The 23752-nt window shown below is 42.1% G+C and overlaps 1 protein-coding gene across 2 annotated transcripts in view; it reads left to right on the plus strand.

Moving 5' to 3' along the window:
- The window catches only part of GRM8 (glutamate metabotropic receptor 8), a 599685-nt gene that overhangs the window by 498601 nt on the left and 77332 nt on the right, over positions 1 to 23752 (plus strand). For both annotated transcript variants that reach the window (XM_090042156.1, XM_090042157.1), the window contains exon 9: positions 17060 to 17995. In XM_090042156.1, the coding sequence (XP_089898282.1) occupies positions 17060 to 17995 (936 nt within the window). The remainder of the gene's footprint in view (positions 1 to 17059; positions 17996 to 23752) is intronic.

The following is a 23752-nucleotide window of genomic DNA, read 5'->3' on the forward strand; positions in this document are numbered from 1 at the left end:
TCCAGCAGCTTGCTGTGAGTGACCCCAGCCTGCTGGGCTCAGCGAGTGCAGGCTGGCTTCATGCCCCGCCACTGAAGGGCAAATGTGAGTTCTTTTCACTCCAGAACTAATCTAGGGTACATAGAGAAAGCCATGAGAGTTAATACGAATCTGCCTTGGGCTTTTTGTACCTGTCCTGTGTGTCTAGTGAGTAAATTTTAAGCAGTCATTTCAGAATGGGGTGCTGTGGTGTGATGTTTGTATGTCTGCTGCCACAATGTGTCTCATGACTAAGATTGTAGGACTGGGTTTCTATGCTGAATTCTGGAACTGCTACAGTAAATAAATAGCCAAACTCCCATTGATTTCAATGGGACCAGGACTTAACCACTGATGTTTACAAAGAGGAAAGACTCAAATTAACTGATTGACATTCATTCTGTCCTGAAAGTCACATTTACCCCCTTAATTCTATTCTTCCGATTAACTTCACCTTTCTTCCTAGAATAGAATTATTTCTTATTGCACATATAAGATCTGCAGGACTCCAGTAACTTTCATAATCCTGGACAGTACTGATATTAAAATGCAGGCCAAGTGGAGAAGGTAAGAGTGTTTCCAATGAGCAAAGTCAGAAAGATGCAAATATACTATTGACTGTTTCTGGTATATATTTTTTGAGAAATTATTGTGTTAAAAGCAAAACATGGTTTATCACTACTTAGGTTTTTAAGCTTTCTGAAAACTTCACAATACAAACAAAGCAGTCCCAGTGAACATGGAAAATCTTTGCTGTGTGGTACTTAGAGCTCATATACTGTACAGTGGTAATGCATATTTAATTAAACACCACCCTCAAGTGTTTGCATCCATGGGAAGTTAACAGGTTAATTGCTTTTAACTGAAATTATTAAAACTAGAACTGAACTCTGAAACTATCCACCCAAAATGAGGTAAGGATAAATTGAGGAACTTATTGCTCCACAGTTTATTGCTCCTGGAAAGCTCCTGGGTATACATCTGTATGTGTGCTCAGACCTCAGTACATTGAGTCAGGTTGTAGCAGCCCTAGCTGGCATGGGACCCTGGGGAATCAGCCTGCCAGCCTGGGGCTGCTGCAGCCAGGCTCAATGTCCAGTAGACGGGCTGACTGGGGCACAAGGGCGCTTCAGTGTTGGACTAGCTGGCATGCAGCCCGGGCACTGAAGTACCCTCATTCCCAGCCAGGCAGTCAGCATCTACACGTGCAGTGCTGCACACAAAAAAACTTTGCAGCAGGTAGTATAAATACTTCCCTGCTGTTGAGTTTATTATTTTTGTGAAGCCTAATAGGGCCACATGTGTAGACCCTGAGATGCTTGCTGCACAGTTAATTTGACAACTACACAGTAAACATCTTGTGTAGATGTACCCTTAGGATAAATAACATAAAAAGGAATTGCCTGAGCAATCATACTCTGCCCTGCTCATTCTGAAAAGAATAGATGTACTTGCAAACTATGAATAATGTCTATTAATTATATACTACATTACATTAAGAAATAGTGTCTGTATATTACTTCCTTGGCATATTATATTGTCATATTATTTATCAAGCATAGCTATCCTTTTTTCCTAATCGATTGCAACTGCCAGAAAAGAAAATGACATTTCACATAATATTTGCAACAAAACAAATTGTCTTTCATGTGCTTTACTGATCTCCAAGCAAAGGTTTGAAACACAATGGAAATACAATGTCAAATGTAAATTATTGAGAATATATTCAGCCATGGGAGGCAACATTGAGCATCACCCGCGCCCTCCCCGCCCCCCAAAGCACACGCAAATGTAATGGTAAAGCAAACAAAAATAAAAACAAAGAAATTCGTAGGCTGTGTTTGGGCTTGTATGGTGCATTCTGCCGGGCATTAGAAAAATATGCTATTCAAACAGCTCTACTGAGAAAATGGACTTACATAAATGCATAACAACCCCCCCCCCCAAAAAAAAAAACCCAAACAAACCTGATTTTTAAAATTCTTTTTGGTAATAAGTACTATATATCGTTAGTGAATGTATCGCTCATAATTTCCATTCCAAATTAAAAAATGTCAGTGGTGTCACTGCCACATGCTTTCATATCTTTTTTAGCTGTTTTTGCAGTAGAGGTAAGGGAAGTATTTGTTGTTGTATGTATATAATAATATTATTTAAAATATTGTGTTTAGCAATATTTTAAAACAATTTAAAGAATATTGTCAATTAGTACAAATGCTGGAAAAATGGTAATTTAGAAAATACATAATTTTAAAAATTTCAACAGTATTTTTCAATACAGGAATTTTTGAGAACAATAAAAAAAGTGTATAAACATCCATATAAGGAAAAGGCAGGGAGAAGGGAGTGCACTTCAGAAGCCTCATGTTTAATGCATACGATCCAGCACTATAAAGCGAAGAATATGCAACTACATGCTCTGTGCCACTGACAAGCTTATGTAGTACCATGTCTTTATACAGAATTTTACAAAGATGTTAAGAGAAATTTGTAAATATTATTCCTGCAGACACAAAGACAAAGAAACACAGTTATCATTTTATGGTTAAAAAACAGAGGCTATAACTTTAGTTAATACATTTCACTGGAGTAACCATTCCAAATTACTGAACAAGATTATTCTGGGGTAGACCCAAGGAGGTCCAATGGCCTGAATGAATTATAAGTCTGATCATAGGTATGAAAACTGTGCTCTGTTTGCACCTTACCCCAACCCAAGGTCTGGATGTGAAGCTAAAGTCTTGACCTGCTTCACTCCTACCTGAATGGCGGTGAGAGAGAGAAGATGCCCCAAGTTAGATGAAACAAATGCCTTCTCCCTCCTATAAATTGCCATGCCCAGATAGCCTAAGTTACAGGGAGTCCGATCAGATCCCATCAAACCCTGGAAGGTCACTGCAACCTGCAAGCATTGTGACGATTGTAATTTACAACCCAAAGCCAAACATTCTGGATGTGAGGTGAAAGATGAAAAATCCCACAAAGTAATTTGCCAGTAGTTCCATCAAAGCTGTTGATAGAATTAACATTTCCATTTTACTAATGGGAAAATTGAGTTTAAGTAATTTGTTCAAGATAAGAATCAGTGTTGAAGCTCAGATCAGAATCAGGTTGACTGGTTCTCAGTCTTAAGCAAATTATACTGGTATATGTTGTGTTGGTTAATCTTTCTGTATCTCCATCTTCAAATAACTACCTCACCTACCTACCTGAGATTAAGGACATCTTAATTTGATATATTCTCAAATTTAATGAAGTGTAGGTATCACTGTTACTATTTTACATCTACTGATAGTCAGATATAACGATAGTAGGTGTTTTGCTTAGAAGGGCCTATGAGGTAGTGGACTGGCTCACAGGAGATGTAGTTTTTCATCCTCGTACTAACGATGCCATTGTGTGTGACCACTTATCTTTTCTGTTTTCTCACATTAAGAATGAGGACAAGTGACATCCATAGTGATATTTCATACTGATGTGTTAATAATAATTATATTTCTTTTTTTTAGTCAAAATATTCTTCACATGTACATGGTTTAAGGCTGAAATATTTTTGGTGAAGCGGAAGAATAGATAGAGCTTAAAATATTTGTGAAGCTCCTATCAGAAGTCTAGACATGAACATCACAGCAAATTCCATCTATGTGAAAATATCAGGAGGTTGGGGTATGGGAGACTTTCCAAAACAGCCATGGCAAATTTGGTATTAGAACTGACTTGACACTGCCATTGGCAGTCCAGGTTCTTGACAGCTTTTTCTCTTTGACTGTTTATATTCTGGTGGATTGGTTGCCCTTGACTTCTTTCCTGTGTTCAGATCCCATCTTAAATATTTGTAACTTTAGCCTGGAAGAACACCCATCTTATTCCTAGAGACATAATAACCAGCTATCAGGCTGAATCCAATGAACATCATATTTAGGCTTATAATTAATTAAATTCACATTAGTTGAGCCAGTTTCAGTTTAATTTGGGAGTGTAATGGTTCAGATTACTTGGTTGGACAAGGTACATTAGAGAGTTTAACTTGTACTTTGGGGGATATATATGCATAATAGAATGTTAAAAGCTAAATGTAAGACTAAATTGCCTTAATTCATTCAGTTGCTTTGCTTCACCAATGAACCATTTTGTCAGAAAATAAATAACTTTAGGAACTGGAGACAAACTGAGCAAGACTTAATAAGAGCTATGTATGACATTTGAAGTCTTGGTCATTTTTATATATCAGAATTAAAATGTTTTAAAAGGTATATGAACTGATACATAACACCCTGGATGCTTAAAAGATAACATTAGCCTTTTTCTATTCATCATTTATTCTATTAGAAGATGATATTTATGTCACAAAAAGATTATACCAAGGTATGACTTCTTACTATAATATATTTAGTACTGTATTATCCACTTCAGTGTGATATTACACTTGAAGAAATATTTTCCTCTTATTGAATAATTCTTGAGTAAATATCACATTTTCAATTAATGCTTTTTAAAGTTGAATATCTAGCAATCTCCCATATATAAATATTTGAAAGAAAGATTTTGGGGCTGTCGTGGGGCACCCCTGTTTCCTGCTCCTAAGGAGGCTCAACCCTGGGACGGGGAGAGGTGACATGAGGAATAAGGGCTGCTGAAGCTCCCTGAGACAGCACAGGTGTTGGTTGCCGGAGCAGCCAAGCTGGTCACATGACCAGAAGGGGGCAGGGCCAGGCCTTAATAGACAGCCAAGGCCAAAGCCTAGCGGCAGTTCCCCTCTGGCAGCCTGAGCAGCGGGAGCTCCACTGTAGACCAGAGTGGGGCAGAGTAGCCTGATCGCTTGCGTGACGGCACGAGGAGTGGGAGTCTTGCTGCAGAGCAGAACAAAGCAGAGCAGAGCAGCCTGACCACCTGAGCATTGACATCATGGTACAGGGTGGAGAGGACCCTGATAGGGAGGTTTTGAAGGAGAGCCAAGGTGGCAAGGAATTTACGTTATAGCTGGTAGGCTGATTTTGTGTTACAGCCAGTGGGCTCATGGCTTTATGTTCATTGTTGTGGCGATTGTGTAATACCGGAGGACCAGGAGAGGTTGTAGGGGAAGGAGGAGGCCTCATTGGGAGCTCCCCAGTGGAGTGGGGGTGGGGTTCCTGCGTGCCCTGGGAGGGCACAGTGATTGGTGCTGGAGCTGGCACTGCGGGTGAGCGCTGGAGAGAGGCACGACATTGTAGGGTGTTGTGACCCCAGCCCTGTGGGAGAGGCAGTATTCTGCCCAGTGGGGCATAGGCCCCAGAGAGCGTGAGGGGCGCGAGAAGCACAGCATAGGCCCCAAAGGTTTGGCTTCCATGACCACTCTTTGGCGAGAAAGGCAGCGAGCTGCTGGGAAGAGATGGCCTCCACCTCTCCCCGCTAGGGAGGAGGCTTTTCTCAGCCAGGCTGGCTGACCTGCTCCACCGGGCTTTAAACTAAGCCCGCTGGGGGATAGGGGGACTACTGCCACTGCTGGCCCGCTGAGCAACCCTTGCAGAGCCAGCAGACCAAGGCACTTAAGGGAGCCCACCCCTGCCCCAGCCCTGGCACAATCTGTGGGCAAGGCAAGAGCCCCCAAGGGGACACTTGCCTGCCTATACACTAATGCCAGGAGCCTGGGCAACAAGCAGGAGGAGCTCATCCTCCTACTCAGTGCAAAGAATTATGACGTCATTGGGATAACATAGACCTGGTGGGACTCCAGCTATGACTGGACCATGGGTAAAGAGGGCTATACCCTGTACAGGAGGGATCGTGTTGACAAAAGGGGCGGGGGTGTAGCTCTCTGTGTGAAGGAAAGATACATGTCCCTGCAAGCTAATGTTGGCAACCAGCATGGACAGCTAGAGACCCTCTGGGTAAAAATTCGTGGGGAATATGGCACAGGGAACACAACGGTCGGAGTCTACTACAGACCTCCCACTCAAAGTCCCGAGCTTGACCAGGAGTTCACCTGGGAACTGACTGAGGCCGCTTGCTCCAGGACCTTGGTTGTCATGGGTGACTTCAATTACCCGGACATCTCCTGGGAAGATCACTCAGCAAAATCCAAGCGGTCGAAAAGCTTTCTCTTGTGTGTGGATGACCTCTGACTCAAGAAGTCTATGGGCCAATGAGAGGCAAAGTGCTGCTCGATCTGGTACTGGCTACGGGGGACGACCTAATTGGCAACCTAGTGATCGATGGGAAGCTGGGTGACAGCGACCACAAGCTGATCACCTTCACCATCCGCCGTAAAGCTGGCAAGTCAGTCAGCAACACAGAAGTCCTTGACTTCAGAAAAGCCGACTTTGACAAGCTCAAGAGGCTTGTCGGTCAGGCCCTTAGGGACCATGACCCCAGGGAGATGGGAGTTCAAGAAGAGTGGTTGTTCCTCAAGGAAGTGATCCTCAATGCACAAGCTAAATCTATTCCAACATGGAGGAAAGGCAGCAAGAAGGCACAGCAGCCCTCCTGGCTCTCCAGGGACCTAGCGGACCTCCTACAGCTAAAAAGGAAAACCTACAAAGGATGGAGGATGGGATTCACCTCCAAGGAGAATTATTCTGCACTGGTCTGGTCCTGCAGGGAGCAAACCAGGAAAGCCAAGGCTGCAATTGAACTCCAACTAGCTTCAAGCATCAAGGACAACAAAAAGTCCTTTTTCAGATATGTGGGGAGCCGGAGGAAAAGCAAGGGCAACGTTGGACCCCTGCTAAACCAGATGGGGCAACTGACAACTGACGCCCAGGAAAAAGCCAACCTATTAAATAGGTACTTTGCATCAGCCTTTCATCAGTCCCATGGGACGCCCATGCCTGCTATGGGACAGGGAGATCCGGGTGATGGGGGTCCCCTACCCTCCATCAATGCTGACCTCATGAAGGAACATCTTGAGAAGCTGGATACCTTCAAGTCAGCCGGCCCTGACAATCTTCACCCCAGGGTACTCAAGGAGCTGGCGAGCATCATAACCCAGCCCCTGGCACGGATCTTGGAAAACTCCTGGCGCTCTGGTGTAGTGCCCAAAGACTTGAAGAAGGCCAATGTGGTGCTGATCTTCAAGAAAGGGAGGAGAGTGGATCCGGCTAACTACAGGCCCATTAGCCTGACTTCTATCCTGGGGAAGATCTTAGAAAAGTTTATTAAGGAGGCCATCCTTGATGGACTGGCCCAGGCTAACATTCTATGGGACAGCCAGCACGGGTTTGTTGCGGGTAGGTCTTGTTTGACCAATCTTATTTCCTTCTATGACCGGGTGACCTATCACCTGGACGAGGGAGAAGAGATTGATGTCATATATCTTGACTTCAAAAAAGCTTTTGATCTGGTATCCCATGATCACCTCTTGGCCAAACTGCCCAGTTGCGGCCTTGGCTCCACTACGATCCGTTGGCTGGGAAATTGGCTCCGTGGTTGGACCCAGAGGGTTGTAATTGATGGCAGTCACTCATAGTGGTGCCTTGTGACCAGTGGGGTCCCTCAGGGCTCTGTCCTTGGACCCATCCTGTTCAACATCTTCATTAATGATGTGGACATTGGAGTCAGGAGTGGACTGGCCAAGTTCGCCAATGACACCAAACTTTGGGGCAAAGCATCCACGCCAGAAGATAGGCGGGTGATCCAGGCTGACCTGGACAAGCTCAGCAAATGGGCAGACGAGAACCTGATGGTGTTTAACACCGAAAAATGCAAGGTTCTCCACCTTGGGAGGAAAAATCTGCAGCATCCTTATAGGCTCGGCAGTGCTACGTTGGATAGCACTACAGAAGAAAGAGACTTGGGGGTCATCATTGACCACAAGATGAACATGAGCCCGCAATGCGATGCTGCAGCTAATAAAGCGACCAAAATGCTGGCTTGCATCCATAGATGCTTCTTGAGCAAATCCCGGGACGTCATTCTCCCCTTGTACTCGGCCTTGGTGAGGCAGCAGCTGGAGTACTGCGTCCAGTTTTGGGCTCCACAATTCGAAAAGGATGTGGAGAAGCTTGAGAGAGTCCAGAGAAGAGCCACGTGCATGATCAGAGGTCTGGAAAACAGATCTTACGATGATAGGCTGAGAGCCATGGGACTCTTTAGCTTGGAAAAGTGCAGGCTCAGGGGTGATCTGATGGCCACCTATAAGTTTATCAGGGGTGACCACCAGGATCTGGGGGAACGTTTGTTCACCAGAGTGCCCCAAGGGATGACTAGGTCAAACGGTCTCAAACTCCTGCAAGACCATTTCAGGCTGGACATAAGGAAGAATTTCTTTACTGTCCGAGCCCCCAAGGTCTGGAACAGTCTGCCATCGGAGGTGGTTCAAGCAGCTACATTGAACACCTTCAAGAGCAAATTGGATGCTTATCTTGCTGGGATCCTATGACCCCAGCTGACTTCCTGCCCTTTGGGCAGGGGGCTGGACTCGATGATCTCCCGAGGTCCCTTCCAGCCCTGATGTCTATGAAATCTATGTCTATGAGAGGGCGAGGAGCGTGAGAAGCACAGCGTAGGCCCCAGAGAGGGCGAGGAGCGCGAGAAGCGCAGCGTAGGCCCCAGAGAGGGTAGGAGAGCGCGAGAAGCGCAGCATAGGCCCAGAGAGGGTGAGGGGCGCGAGAAGCGCCGTGAAGACCCCAGAGATGGCGAGGAGCGCGAGAAGCACCGCGTAGGCCCCACAGAGGATGAGGAGTGTGAGAAGCACCGTGTAGGTCCCAGAAAGGGTGAAGGGCGCGAGGAGTGCAGTGAAGGCCCCAGGGAGGGCAAATTAGAATAGGAGGCTCCAGGGTGAGCGATTGGCCTTCTACCGGCACAGAGTCCCGGAGCAGGGCGAGTGCGCGATAAAAGTCCTGGAGAGGGGCAGGCATGCAAGCACAAGCCTGGGGAGGGGCAGACGTGCAGATAGGGGCCCGACAGAGATGAGGCACGTACAGAATAGAAGCCAGAGAGGGCTGGGCACGCGATTAGAAGCCCGAGAGGGCTGAGTGCACGATAGAAGCCGCAGTGGGCTGAGCGTGTGATTAGAAGCCAGACTGGGCCAAGCTTGAGAGTAAGAGCCTAGACAGGGCTGCATGTACATTTGACAGGCCTGGAGAGGGCGCGTATACAATAAGGGCGCGAGGGGCACCTATACTGGAGAGGCCCTGGGAGAAGGGTGCTTATAGTGGAAAGACCCCGGAAAGAGCGTTTATAGGACAGAAGCCCGGAAAAGGGCGAGAAGGTGAACAGAAGCCCGGGAGGGGTGAGTATATTGGGCGCGCATACTGAGAGACCCCAGAGAGAGGGGGTGCGCGTATTGAGAGACCCCAGGTAGGGATGAGCATACAGACATAAGAATGTCCGGAACACCGGCGAGGCTTGGGTGTGGTATTGGGGGCAGAAGGAGCCACCCGATGCCCTAGGGTGAGTGCTCCAAGAGATACCTGTAGAGGGCAAGAGCACTGGGTCTGAGAAGCCCAGGAAAGGCAGCCTCCCACTAATATTATATAAACAGCAAAGACGTGGTGGGCGAGATGAGGGTGCCAGAAGGGCAACTTGGCACGGTAGGGGCGCAGGAAAGATCACGGCCACTCCTGGGTCCCCACCCCGTGACAGGGGCTTTTAAATATTTTTAGGTATAGCCCTGATTCACACCCTACAGTACCAAAGGCTTCAGACTGTACTTCCCATGGATTTACATTAGCTATCATAGCTGTCTATCCAGCTTCTTGGATTGTCACTGGTCATTGATATATATGAGTAAGTTCAGAATTTTGCCCATTGCCATTAATAATGCAAATTACTGGGGGTTTGTTTTCAGGAATTGTTCAAAGTGCTGTGCAGCATATTAATAACTATTGGTTACTCTGTTTCAGCTTCTGAGTGCATTGCTGAGTAAATTAGTTACTTAATAGCTAAAAAGAATGAGTGCCAAAAGCATGAATATGCCTGTGTTGTGGTATGCAGAGATCATGGCTTGTATTAACCCAGTTCTCACATAATTAATTTTCAGTTTTGCTATTAGAGATTAAAAGACAAATTTATTTGTAGTGTTCAGATATGGTTGGCATTGTTTACTCAGTGCTATTAAATAGCATTCAGTCTGTGCTTTAAGATTTTAGTTGCTATCATGATCTTCAGGGCTGTAAATTAGAACAGATTACAACCCTATCAGGCACAGATCTTGTGCAAAGAGAATTTTTATGCCTGTTTAAATTTCAGTAATGGCACATTCTTACAACATTCTGATTAAGTAAATCTAAAATGAAGGAATATTTTAACTTAAATTGTTGTATACTCTTTGTGTTTTTGCATGGAAAATCTTTTAAAAAATTATAAACGGCACTTTATTATATAATGTTTTCTCACTAAGGGAATGTGCATCATGAAAGCACATCAGCCCATCAAGGACTTTGTTTTCAAAATTCAGAGGAGCTGCTAAAATAAAGTGAATGATTGTGTTTAAATAATACATTCTGAGCTAGGCCTTTCTGAACCCACATAACATATGCAACAAAATATGATGTATATAAGAATGTACTTTGCCTTGACATACATCACACTGTAGTTTAGAGCACTGAGCAGCTGTCACATATAAATCAAGGGAACAAAAATGAGCATATAAGAAATTAAGTTTACCAAAGAGGATTTAGTAGTCTGAGTGACACAAAGGCCTCTGATTTCTTGTCATTGATGGTGGAACAGCTACAGAATTGATTCCCCCACACATTTTATTTTTGACCAATGTAAAGCAGTTTCTTTTTTCTTCTTTCTCTTCTCTTCTTGTTGTCTTTCTTATTTTTATTATTCAAGGGCTTTCTTTTTTTTAAAGAGTGCCTAAAATTAAGCTAATCTAAGTTAGATCAATTTACCTTGTGCTTCTGGATGATTTTGTGATTTTTCAACGGCACTAAGGCCCCCGGCAGATATTACATGTATCGTGTTATTGATGCTAGTTTCATGCATTAAATGTGAACCTGTCAGATGTTAAAGCAATTTTGTTGGGTGAGCAGCCTGGGATCCAGGAAGCATTTCCCAGTCTTGGTCTGCCTGTGCACCCATTAAAGTGATGTATTCTGTCCTTGAGGGAAATCCTGTAGACAGGACAGTTGCCAGGAGTGGTCAGAGGTCAGTTCACCAGCTCCCCCAGCTGGTAAAAGCTGGTAGCAGTGCCTCCTGTCCTGTGTTTTTTTTTCTAAATAGGGATGTGTTGTAGGCCTGTGCAAAATGGCTAGTATTCACTTCAGATTCAGATTTGGCTGATTCGGGAGACAGCAATTCAATTCAGTGATTTTAATCACTGTCCTGAATTGATTTGGCCGAATCTGATTCGGGGATTCAGCCACCACTGAATCGGCAGAATCTCTGAATCAAACAGGCCCCATCCCCCACCCGCTTGCTGAACCCAGTCAATGGCTGCCCCACCCAGCCCCAGCGTCCTGGCACTTAAGAAAAAAGCAAAAAAAAAAAGCCCTGCACTCACCAGCTCCTGCCAGGTGAGCAGGCGTGGGTCAGATGTGCTCAGGGTGCTGAGGGAGCAGGCAGCGGATGGGGCCTAGCAGAAGTCCCCACATGGTCTCTCCTACCACCCCTTCCTTATTAGTATGGAGCCTGGGTCAGTTCCTTGCAGTGGTGAGTGGGGACTGCCTGAATCGCCGAATCCCTGAATCTTTCGTGAATAGTTTTGGACCTTTTTATTGGTCTTCCTATTTGATAAGGAGATTCGGCCACCAAATCGGGCTGAATCTTATCTGAATTGAATCAGCATCCAAAGCTTCACACAGCCCTAATGTGAAGACTGGGAATATGTGGCTTGGTAGAATATGCCACTTTTCAGATCTGCAAAAAAAAAAAAAAGGGAAAAATCAAAAGTCCCTTTGCACAAGTAAGTGAGCATCTAGAAGGGGCCTAAGGTGACTAAATATATATATGGTGGCTTAGAAGAATTTTAAGAACCCCTAAGCAGATAGGATAGATGGTTCCCAGTTAAATTAATTAATTCAAGTACATGAATTGCCTTAGGCACTTGTGGAAAATTGATCTCTAATCTATATTTACAAACCCGCATAAATGGCTCAGCAGCACTCTTTGATTCTGTGAAAATTATGGGTTTTGAGCACATCTGAAAACTTCAACTATTTATTTGGGTACTTCAGTTTGGACTTTGGGAACATGGTTTCAAATGCACATTTCTGAAAGTCTTTTCATAGATATTCACCCTCATTTTTTGTATCCTAATAATTTTTGCTATAATTAATTGGTTTAGTGTTACATTCAGGACAAGATGCCAACAATATTATTAATTTAAGACCATAAATAAAACTTGAAATGCATGAATCTCCTGCAGAGGTTAGAGAAGCCAAAGCCATTTTTATATTCCCTTTCCAACTGAATGTTTTTGATTGTGTTATAAAAGACTTTGATCGCTGTGAAATGTTCTGGGTTACATTATTACATTTATATCACATAAAATAATATTAAAAATGCATGAAGTGCATAGAGCACTTCAGGTAATTGGTACCCATGTATAAACTAGATGACCTAAAGCCACATGACTTTTCAGTCTCTTATTTCTGTGCAGTAAATTTTTGCCTCCGTTCTGTGTATAGGCATGACCCTCTGGCACAAGGATGTTAAACTCATCTGGCTGGAAATTTGGCAGCAGCTGGGAATTTGGTGGTGTCAGCATTAATTGCAGTAGCTCCTGGAGCCACGTAAAATAATTCTGTCACTGCTTACTACTACTGTATTTTTGTGCATATAGCCTGCGGGCTATATACGTTTTTACAAACTTGATGGGTGGGTGCAAGTGCGGGCTCTGCCAGGGCTCACTACAGACTCTCACCACCCACCATGTCTTGGGTGGAGGCTGCAGGCAGGTGGTGAGAGTCTGCAGTGAGCTCCAGCAGAACCTGCTGGGCACGGCCGCCAGAACCGGAGCTGGAGCCGGGGCTTGCCGCTGAGACATGGTGGATGGTGAGAGTCTGCAGTGAGCCCCGGCAGAGCCCACGCTTGCAACCATGTCTCTGGGGGAGGCTGCAGGCGGGTGGTGAGAGTCTGCGGTGAGTCCCGGCTCCGGCTCCAGCTCCAGCTCCGGCTCTGGCGGCCGTGTCCAGCAGAGCCTGCGCTTGCGGCCATGTCTTGGGGGGCAGGGAATACTGTACATGGGTGTGGGGAATACATGGGTGTGGGGAATACACAAGCTATTTCATGAAAATACAATTTTCCATGGGTTATACCTGGGTGTGGTTTATACATGGGTGCGGGCTATATGCTTGAAAATATGGTACATTTCCTATCCCACGGCTAGATCTGGGGCGCACGCCCAGAAAGCTGTAAGTTGGGACAAACACAGTATGCTGATGACTTCGGGAACTGTGGCAAACTCTCAGCCCCATGGGAAGCCCCACTAGACAGATGATGTGGCTCTGGGGGCCAGATCTTGTCCACGGACCATATCTTTGACATGCCTGCTTTAGCAAATCTTGCCGATAAAGATAAATAGTGCTCACCTTCTTGAGTACCCACTGGAGAGGACCGTGAATGGTCTCTAGCAGTCTTTGAGGATACATGAGCAGAGTGGGGACAAATTCTGCAGGTGTGGGACAAAGCTGGAGGACTAGGTGCTTTCTGTACCATTGTATCCCTCCCCAGACCTGCAAGAAATAACCAAGAGAAGTTATGCTGAGCCTGTCAGAATTAGTTTTCTTCTACTTATCTAAGCTATTTCTAAAATATCTGAGAACTATGTATCTTTCCCTTTTGATGTGTTTTTTTGCCATTTGCACTACTCAAATATAGAGGCAGGAAGGTTAGGGCAAAAGAACCAGCAGGGAAATCTGTAAGATTGTTGTTCCTATAGAAGGTATTACACTTTATGAGCTTAAGCAGTGTTTCTCAACCAGTTAGATGTGACGGTTGTGTAGGTGGGACTTCAACTCGTTGCCCAGTTGAAAAAAATCAAAGTTGTTTGTACTTCAAATAAATGAATCAATGGATATCTCGAACAGTGGGGTTTTATTTTTATCATGGTGGGACCAGGGTTTTTTTGACAAAGAGTGTGGTGGGACATAAGGTGCAAAAGGTTGAGAACCACTGAGTTACAGGGCCGGGGTTGTTTAAAGTGAAAAAGGCTCCGTAGGGTTACAAGAGATGCTTGGATTTGGAGGCCCTGACCACTGTCATTGATTGGTGGAGAGCTACTACTTCTTTCTTCTTAGGTAGAATAATACAATGAAAATACCATAATATACACATACACACATCATTTCTGGCATCTTTCTCTTAAATATGGGGCTGCTTGGAGTTCTGAACTTTATTACATTAGTCTAAAAAAATCACTCCAGATAATTGGGGATAGATAAGATGAGATACAGCATTATAAAGCATCCCCACCCCTGAACTGTAAATATTCAGTATTTCTTATTTTAATATAAAATGTTTGAGCCTTGAAAGATTATTCTGTTTAAGATAATTTCAGTCTTAACAGCCTATAGCAATTTAATTTATTTTACTTTTTTTTCTTTTTAGGGCAAAAAACCAAGTTTGCTCACTCAGTGAGTTTTTTTCAGTATTCGGAACATTATGTTGCCAGTGTATGAATTATGTGTTGCATAGTTTGTGTGTCAGATCCACAGGAATGAAAGCTATAATATGAATCATTATTGATGACTTTCTTGAGTTGGGAATTTATTATCATTGATGCCACTGGAACACATAACCTGTGAGACATTCTAATGTATTTACCAGCTGGTAGAGTTCTGATACCTTTACTGTAAGAGCAGTGGGAATGGCTGGAGAAAATTTTGTGAAAGAATACATAGCTGTAGATTAAAAGGAAATGGTAATCACTGCTCATCTCAGCAAAAGGAACAAAGTACCTGAATGCTGTATCTGTCAATCCAGCAATCCGTCAAAATACTATTATGGTAAAGGGGACCATATAGCTAAGTATCTCACAAGCTTTAATGTATTTGCCTTCACAGCTGCTCTGTGAGCTATGGAAGTGATATTTCTTATCCTTTAGTTATCACTCAGAATTCATAACAACATTTTTTCTTATATTCTAGCAAATGAGTCAGGTAGCACCAGAGCTGTTATGCCTGACTATTAGCACAAGGAAAACCATAACATACATGAATATTTTCTTAAAGCCTCAAGTATTTTCAGGCTACATGAAGGCTATTTCATGCAACATGAATTTTCTTATACCTTATGAAGACTGCTCTTCAAAATTATTTTAAACAATACTCTAGTTTTCCAAAAAGTATTTTGTGAAACCTACTCCTAAAATGGGGGGTTTACCTAAATAGGATCTGTAGACTCAAGGTTTTGTCCAAACCCAGTAAAGCTTGTTCTGCCTATATATATCTTATTTATTTAGGCTGTAAAGGTGCATATCTGTCCTACCTTCTGACTGACTTCAGACTAACTTTGCTAACTAACAACATCTCCCCAAACCCACTAAAATCATTGATATGCATTGACTGTGGTGGATTCTGAATTATGTCCAGGCATCAAATCTAACAGGAAGAAAAAAGACAAAGGAAAGATTTCTGAATTCATAACAGTCTCATCCCTGTGGATCACGTAATGTAACTTATGCAACACATATTTTCATACACTGTCAACATCATCCATCCTCTTATTAGAAAATTGGTTGTATGAGTGTGTTTGACTCATTATTACATTGGATTTGCTCTCCTGTATTATTGAAAAGAAATGAATTGGAAAGGCATCATATTACAGAGAAGTGGAGAAAAGTGGCTTAACTCTATGATTCCCTATTTTGAAAACCTCATGTGGTAGTGTGTTGGGTACCCAGTTACTCTGAGGAACAAGCCTAAGCTTGGAAACAGCTGTTTTACACAATATTCTCCTCTTTTAATTCTGTAGAAACATTACTGGGAAAACTTAGTGTTAAGACTAAAATTATCCTCTTTGTCATGCTGTGCCATTTTGTTTTCTATTGGAGGAAACCAAAAACACCCAGGTCCCACAATTATTGGTTTTTGTATTTGCAAATCTAACTTCTAAATCCCTCAAATGTGCCACTTTACAGGCATGTACAGACAAAGATAAGTCCTCTGTCCTTCACAACTCACAGTATAATAAATACCAGCACAACACAAAGGGCTGGATTCTGAGACTTGTACTGTAAGCAGCTCTATTTTAAGTCAGTGGCATACTAATTAGAGTATGGCACTACTCAGTACAAGTAGACATGGATGGAACTGAGTCAAAGTGACTGAGTGCTGAAGTTAAGTAGGAATCTTGGTAGATCTCTATATTTTTCTATTTTTATTCATTTTTATTGGGGGATGGAGAAGTAAATGAGCGAAATAACTTGATGTGTTAATGTTTCATTGTGAAGAGATCAATTTATGGGCCATAAGAAAAAGTCTTCCCTGTTTGCATAAACCATTGTTTAAACCTTTAAACATATTTGAACATTAATCTATTAAGGAGATTTCTCTTTACATTTTAATCATGATGTAGTGAATATACATACTTTTTTGTTTCTAGAAGAAAAATATGCATTTCAAATAAATCTTGAAAGGCAGAAAAATACAAACATTCAGGTTCTTGGAAGCCATGGCATTATATCTTAACAGAAGAGGATCCTTTCCCTTGTCGTTTTTGCTCTGTCAGAATTGATGCATGAGGATTTTAATCTGTGTTTTTATTGTACCAGAAATTAATTCCAAACCCACATAATCTTATTTCCTAATTAAATGTTTGAGAACTGTTGATATGTATATTTGCATGTGATTAGCTAGTGAAGTTGTGCATGCAGGTCTTTTGCTTTTAAACTAGCCTGGAGTCAATAAATCTTTTTACAGATGTCAATTTGGTCAGCAGTAAAGAGGTAAATAGAAACTAATGACACTCATCAAGTCCATGGCATGAAAGATTTATTGGGTACAATCATTTAACACTTTCATAAAGTCAATATAAAGGAAAGAAACAGGTTTCTTATTATGGTAAACTGCATTTCTACTGTCAGCACATAGTGATTTATGACAAACCTAGGGCCGGGATTAGGATATTATAAATGGAGAAAAATGGAAGGCTCATTAATTTTTTATACCTACAGGTAGAAGACATGCAGTGGACCAATAAAGAACACATTCATCCAGCATCTCTCTGCAGCCTTCCCTGTAAACCTGGAGAAAGAAAGAAAACAGTAAAGGGAGTGTCATGCTGTTGGCACTGTGAGCGCTGTGATGGGTACCATTACCAAGTGGATGAATTTACCTGTGAACTGTGTCCTTTTAATAAGAGACCAAATGCCAACCGTACAGATTGCCAGCTTATTCCCATAATCAAACTGGAATGGCATTCTCCTTGGGCTATTGTGCCTGTATTTGTTGCTATGCTTGGAATTATTGCAACCACCTTTGTAATTGTGACTTTTGTCCGCTACAACGACACCCCCATTGTCAGGGCCTCTGGACGTGAACTTAGCTATGTGCTCTTGACTGGGATTTTTCTCTGTTACTCTATTACTTTTTTAATGATTGCAACTCCAGATACCGTGGTATGCTCGTTTCGACGGATCTTTTTAGGACTTGGCATGTGCTTCAGTTATGCTGCCTTGCTCACCAAAACAAACAGAATTCACAGAATATTTGAACAAGGTAAAAAATCTGTCACTGCTCCAAAGTTTATTAGTCCAGCTTCACAGCTGGTGATCACCTTCAGCCTCATATCCATGCAACTTATTGGAGTCTTCATTTGGTTTGCTATTGATCCACCACATATCATAGTAGATTATGGAGAACAGAGGACACTTGATCCAGAAAATGCCAGGGGAGTTCTCAAATGTGACATTTCTGATCTTTCACTAATTTGTTCCCTGGGATACAGTATTCTCTTGATGGTCACATGCACTGTTTATGCTATTAAAACAAGAGGGGTTCCAGAGACCTTCAATGAAGCAAAACCCATTGGATTTACTATGTACACCACCTGCATTATTTGGTTAGCTTTTATTCCAATCTTTTTTGGTACTGCACAGTCAGCAGAGAAGGTAAGTGGTGATAATATTGATAATCAAAGATTAACCTGTCTTTATTTTTAGTTGGTATACTTATAGCACTCAGTCTTATAGATGACCAATTGTGAAAGTTTACTGTGAGCACAAGCTCCAATAATATTAAATATTGGAAGTCAATGGAAAGATAAATTGAAAAGATATATTTCTTTGAGTTTGTAACAAGATTTTGCATATGGATAAAAAAGCCATAATAATTAGGCATTTTCTGAACATATATTTAACTTAAATAGCTGCTTCTACTAATGCTTATTATTATCTTTCCATGATGCCCTAGCCTCTTTTATGAAATACTATAAATCATTGTCAGCTACAAGAGATCTGATACAAATTGTTATATTTTAAAGTCTAGGAAGATCAACTTACATTTGTCAAAAATAATGAAGAAGAATGTCTCAGCTGAATGAAAGGAAGTACTGTTACTTGTTGGTGGTACATGCAGTAGGATAAAAGAGAAAAGAAAATGCCTAATATATTAAGTATTTATTTTACATAAAACAATACACAAAAGCTTAGCTAATTAATTGTCAGCTCATTGAGGGAGTTAGGCTTTTGATAATGAGCTCTTTTGATGAGGTATTCAAAGATCACATCTTCCTTGTTCGGCTGACAAGGTTCTTTTCTGATATCAGTCAGGGGGAACCATGCACACCATATCAAACATTTAACTCTACCTCTCTCCATTCTAATTGGAAGACAGAGATAAATATAATCTACATGGATTTATTTCCGGCTGACACTGGAAATGATAACACGTCATCCAGGAAAGAGCAATAAAAAATCAATCTCCAAATGTATTTAGAAATCTTAAAAATATAATTAAAAAAAATAAGGCATGGATCCCAAAAAATAAATCCTTGCTGGTCGTATGAAACCTTCTCTTTCTCCTCCTTCTGCCCCCATAGCTCCCCCCTCCAAAAAAAAAACAAACCAGGAAAAACAAAATATTCACACAAAAACAAAGAAAACCCCAAACCCTCAAACAGACAGACAGACAAACAAAAGATGTACACAGTATAAAGAGCTAAACAGACTTTCTGAATAGTTCCGGCTGCCACAGTCAAGACCTGTGACTTTCCGTGGCTTGCACAACCTTATTCACAGGGGGAAAACTGCTACAGGTATTTATGGAAAATGGAGCACTAAGCTGGTGACACATCTATGGAGCAGCCTATAAAGATGAAAAGTTCTGGGACTTTAAACTGAAACAGGAAAACGTATTTAGCTGATAAATATCTGCATGGATTTGAATTCTGATTTTCAAGGAGGTTCAAATCAGGAAAAAAGAGAAATACAGTGCTTTTCATTTGAAGAGAATGGAGCCAGTTCAGGCCAAGTGGAATTTAGCAATGGAGGGCATCTGTGCCCAAACAAATGTATTTCTGGGTAATGGAAAACAGAAATACTACTTGACTGTCAGCTGTACAGTGACTTAATTTACAGAATTAGTTCACATTTATTTGAAAGAAGAGGTGACTCATTCTTGACCTCTAAAGAAAAAAATAATAAACACCTCTGTTTGGCTTTTTATGTGGAATCCCAAAGTGAAGTTATAAGCAAAGTAAATCTCCTAGCTGTTGGCACTAAACTTAAAAATAATTATGTAAATAAACGTAAATAAACTAAACTGGAAAAATAATTATTTGAATTGCAATACTACTGTATTAGCATTTTAATTTGTTTTTTTTTCTTCCTGAAAGGTATTGTACAAATAATAAGAATAACCCATCATTTAAAAACAATGTAACAACTAACTATTTTTCCAGTGCTTCTACTTTTTCATATATAAAAACGTATTTCCACTTCGAGTTTTATGTGTGGCCTCACAATAGCTTACACACAGTTAAATTGTTTATCTAAATGGGATAAAAATGTAATAAATATTGCTCACATGTATTGAAATTGCCTGGATATAGTGACACTAAGTTACTTATAATTTTCTTAGTTAATAAGAATTTTTAAAAGGCCAATTGTAAAACAAGCTGATGCGTTATAAAATATCTTAATTGTGATTAGATTATATAAACTTACTTTATTCTATCAAGGAAATAAGCGGAGACATTAAATGGTGGATTTTGAGGTCCTTATTTACCTTGGAACTTGGAACTTGTCTGGAGACGATACTAAAGTCTTTAAATTATTAGGCTATAATGCTTAAGTTTGTTCAGAGAGAATCTACCTATAAATCAGATAACTTAAAGTACTGCGTAAGAGCAAAGGATGCATTCTTGAAATGCTGATAGTAGTAAACTTTAACAAGTGTACTTTATACCCTAGATCTACTCCCATGGGGGAGGTATTTTAATGCACCTGTATCTCTAGATACAATCCAATCCTCTTCAATAAACAACTGTTCCATCAGCTTCTCTAATAGTGAAAATATTCTGGGGTACTTCCATATTCCCATATATTGCTTATACCTACAACAAACAGTAGACCAGGCTGCCTGTGTTTTGGAAAGAGAATGCATACCTCCAAGAATGAATGAGAATACCATTTAGGTGAAAGTATTTCAATAAACTGTTCATCTACTTCCATGATATTTATGCAGATAAACAGAGAGACGAGGCAATTTAAGAAGTGTTCTTTTTTAAACTAACAGGAGAACAGATCCAGTGTCCATTGATGGCAATGGAAAGGATCCCATTGGTAGGTCAGTCCCAGAATAGGTAAGCATCCAAGGAGTTTTTAGAAAGGCTGAAGGGAAGTTTAAAAGGGTATTCTGCTGCCCAGAATTTAGGACTCCATCCATCACCTCTATAAAATAAGCATTGACATCAATAAAACACGGTGTTGGAGCTTCAAGTGTGTACATAAGTGCTTCACTGAATCTGGAGTTGTAGGGTAAGTAAAGATGTTCAAGAAGCCTGTGGCAAAAGTGCTGTAAGTATAGCGCTTTACTGAAAAATCTGTAGATTATGTTGGGACAGAACTGAAAACACATGTGCTGTTTGGTGCAGGAAGCTTGGAGCCTGCCTGCACAGCTGTGGGCAGCAGCCTGGGGAAGCTCCATCCAGGAGCCTGTGGGAGTACCTGAACAGCCAGCCACCCTTGAGTGGATAGCAGTGCCCCTCTCCCCAGCCCCAGCCCCGCTCAACAGGTGGGGAGGGGAAATAGAGCCTTTCTGCCCTGTGGACTCAGCGTGGCCCCCAACCAAGACTTGTGCCCACACGCTGGGGTGGTGAGGGATGGGTTCTGCATGGCAGAGAGGCTCAGTTTCCCAGCTGCAGCCAGGAACCTGGGGAAATGGAGCCTCTCTGCTATGTGGACCCAGCCCATGTGGCTGGTGGGAGAGAGGCCATGGACTCCTTCCCTTGCAACCCTCCTGGCCAGGCTGCAGCACGCTGTTGGACTGGGGTGGCTGCAGGGACAGGAACCTTCATTTCCCCTCCCTTGGCCAGGCTCTGTGGGGGACTGGGAATGTCCCTGGTGCCCCTGACTTGGCAGTCTTGCGCAATGCTGCCTGGGATGGCGGTGGCCATGCTCTAATTTAACCCTCACTAAAGCACTCTGACAGAAAGCTCGCTGCCAGAGCTGTGAATGTCTGTTCTGTTACAACTTTAGAGTGCTTTCTACCTGCTTAAAGTGAGACGGGTAGGGATCTACTCAAGTGCCTGGAGGGGAAGTAAAAATTGCAGACTGCTTGTAGTGCCTGCAGCCATTTTCAGGGTCTCTTCTTGGCAAGCTCCCCCTCCCTCTGATTGACTGAGGGGCCCCAGCAGAACCTGCCCCACACCACTGATTGGCTGAGAGCCGCCTTTCATGTAGCTCCACCCCTCACCACTGATTGGTGGAGAGAGGTGGGACCACACAAAAGGCAGCCCTCTCCATCAACCAGTGGCAGAGGGAAGAGGGGGCAGCCACCATCTTGGCTGCTCCCCTTGAAGCAGAAAGCTTCCCCTTCTCTGGCAGGCTGCAAGGTTGGGCTGCAGCAGCCACTGGCTCCCACTGGGGAGCCAGCATTTTATTTTTAGTAAGTATTTTTTGAAGGGGCAATTCCACAAAAAAATTACAAAATCATGAATTGAGTGGATCCCTAGAGACAGATGTACCTAGCCTAAATGTACAAGGCTCTAGACTGAACTCTCAAGTGAGAAAAGAAAAGGCTTGCAAGTTTAAATTTACTAAGCCACCTTCTTAGCTGGTGGAAATTCATGTAACTTCCATTCACGTCAGCAGAGTTAGGGTGATTCATACTGTTCTGGCCCAATGTATGTTAAATCTTATTAATGGTCCTCTGGATGTTTTTCTTTTCTGTCTCTGATTACTCATAGCCATATGTACACTGCAAACTTACTTTGTTCAGCAGTAACGCTCATAGACAACACATTGTGTGGTGCTGAGGGAACACTAGTTAACACTGCTATATGACAGTATCTATTAGCTCAACCTCACACTTCCCCCCCCTCCCCACTATCAGCAGGGCACAGATATAGCTATCATGTTTCTGTTGTGGGCACAGTATGTGGATCAGCATGGAATATTTGAGGGCATCACTGCTTGGCACAGTAAGTTTGCAATCCAGACATAGCCCAGAAGTATATAAATATAAAAAATAAGAAGCTTTAGAAGTATTTAAGAAAGAAATTAAATTTAAATATGGGGATCATGTCTTAGCAACTAAGCAAAGGTTCAAAAACAAGCAAAGACAACCTCCAATGGTCTATGTGGAGTGCTTTTTATATATCTCCACATGTCAATTATCCTGAACCTCAATCAGAAGACCATAAAAGACACATACATGCCTAAGGAAGCCATTCTTCTGATTATTATTTCTGCAGCTTTTCAGTTCATGGCAGTTGCTGCCAGCAGGCTTCAAAGAGGCAGACAAGAAAAGTATGTAGGTTTTGTTCGTAAGCAATCTCCATCATCAACCTAAGTGTGAGAACAATAAAGGGCAATGACTCTGCATATTGTTTGACTGCTTTTCTCTTTCATTATTTTGTCACTTTATGATTGTGCTGTCGTCTTCCACAGCTCTTTCTGTAAGAAAGGGAACCCACTAGGAGCAATGAAAGGCATTTCAAAGCTTTAACGGAATAATGTGAAAAATCTAGCCCCAAGATATAAAACATGATATTCCTAGCATATAAGTAAATGCCACTGAGGTGCTTGAGTGAAAATCATGAAAATTCTACAAGATAGCATTCCATCAGCATAGCCTTTGAGCATACATTTGTATGGCAACATCTTAATGTATGGGAATCATCTGGAATAGAGATGTCTTAAATGTCATGATGGTTGGAGTTCTATAGAATAAAGTGTGAAATTGGCTGAATGATTAAAACAGATGCTTTATGAACCTCTGGGTAAAATTAACTTACAACGGCAGACTGCACAAGAATCGGCTGAGGATAGATGGCTGTCTAAAGTATATCCCTATTCAAGGAACAGAACTGCTTTAATTTCCTTGCATTACTCGTTTTATAAGTTTTGACAGGTGGATGAATCATGTTCATTCAACAGATAATAAAGTTATCATTTATTATATTAACAGAACAGTGTTCTGTTTTGAATGATTACGTGAACACTTGTTTTCCATATTGCAAAAAAAAGGAAGCTGCATTTTTTATGAGAAAAGAGGATTCACAAAGAAAACCTCTCCAAAACCCTGAAGTATTATTCCTTCAAGAAAGCAATGAAATAATTGCAATACTTAAATAGAAATGATTCAGCTTCTGTCCAAGCTACACTGGCAACTTTGATCTTTCCTTTCACAGCTTCTGTAAAACC

Source organism: Crocodylus siamensis, chromosome 4 (assembly GCF_052110815.1).
Source record: "Crocodylus siamensis isolate JL-2025a chromosome 4, ASM5211081v1, whole genome shotgun sequence".
Classification (NCBI taxonomy): Eukaryota; Metazoa; Chordata; order Crocodylia; family Crocodylidae; genus Crocodylus; species Crocodylus siamensis.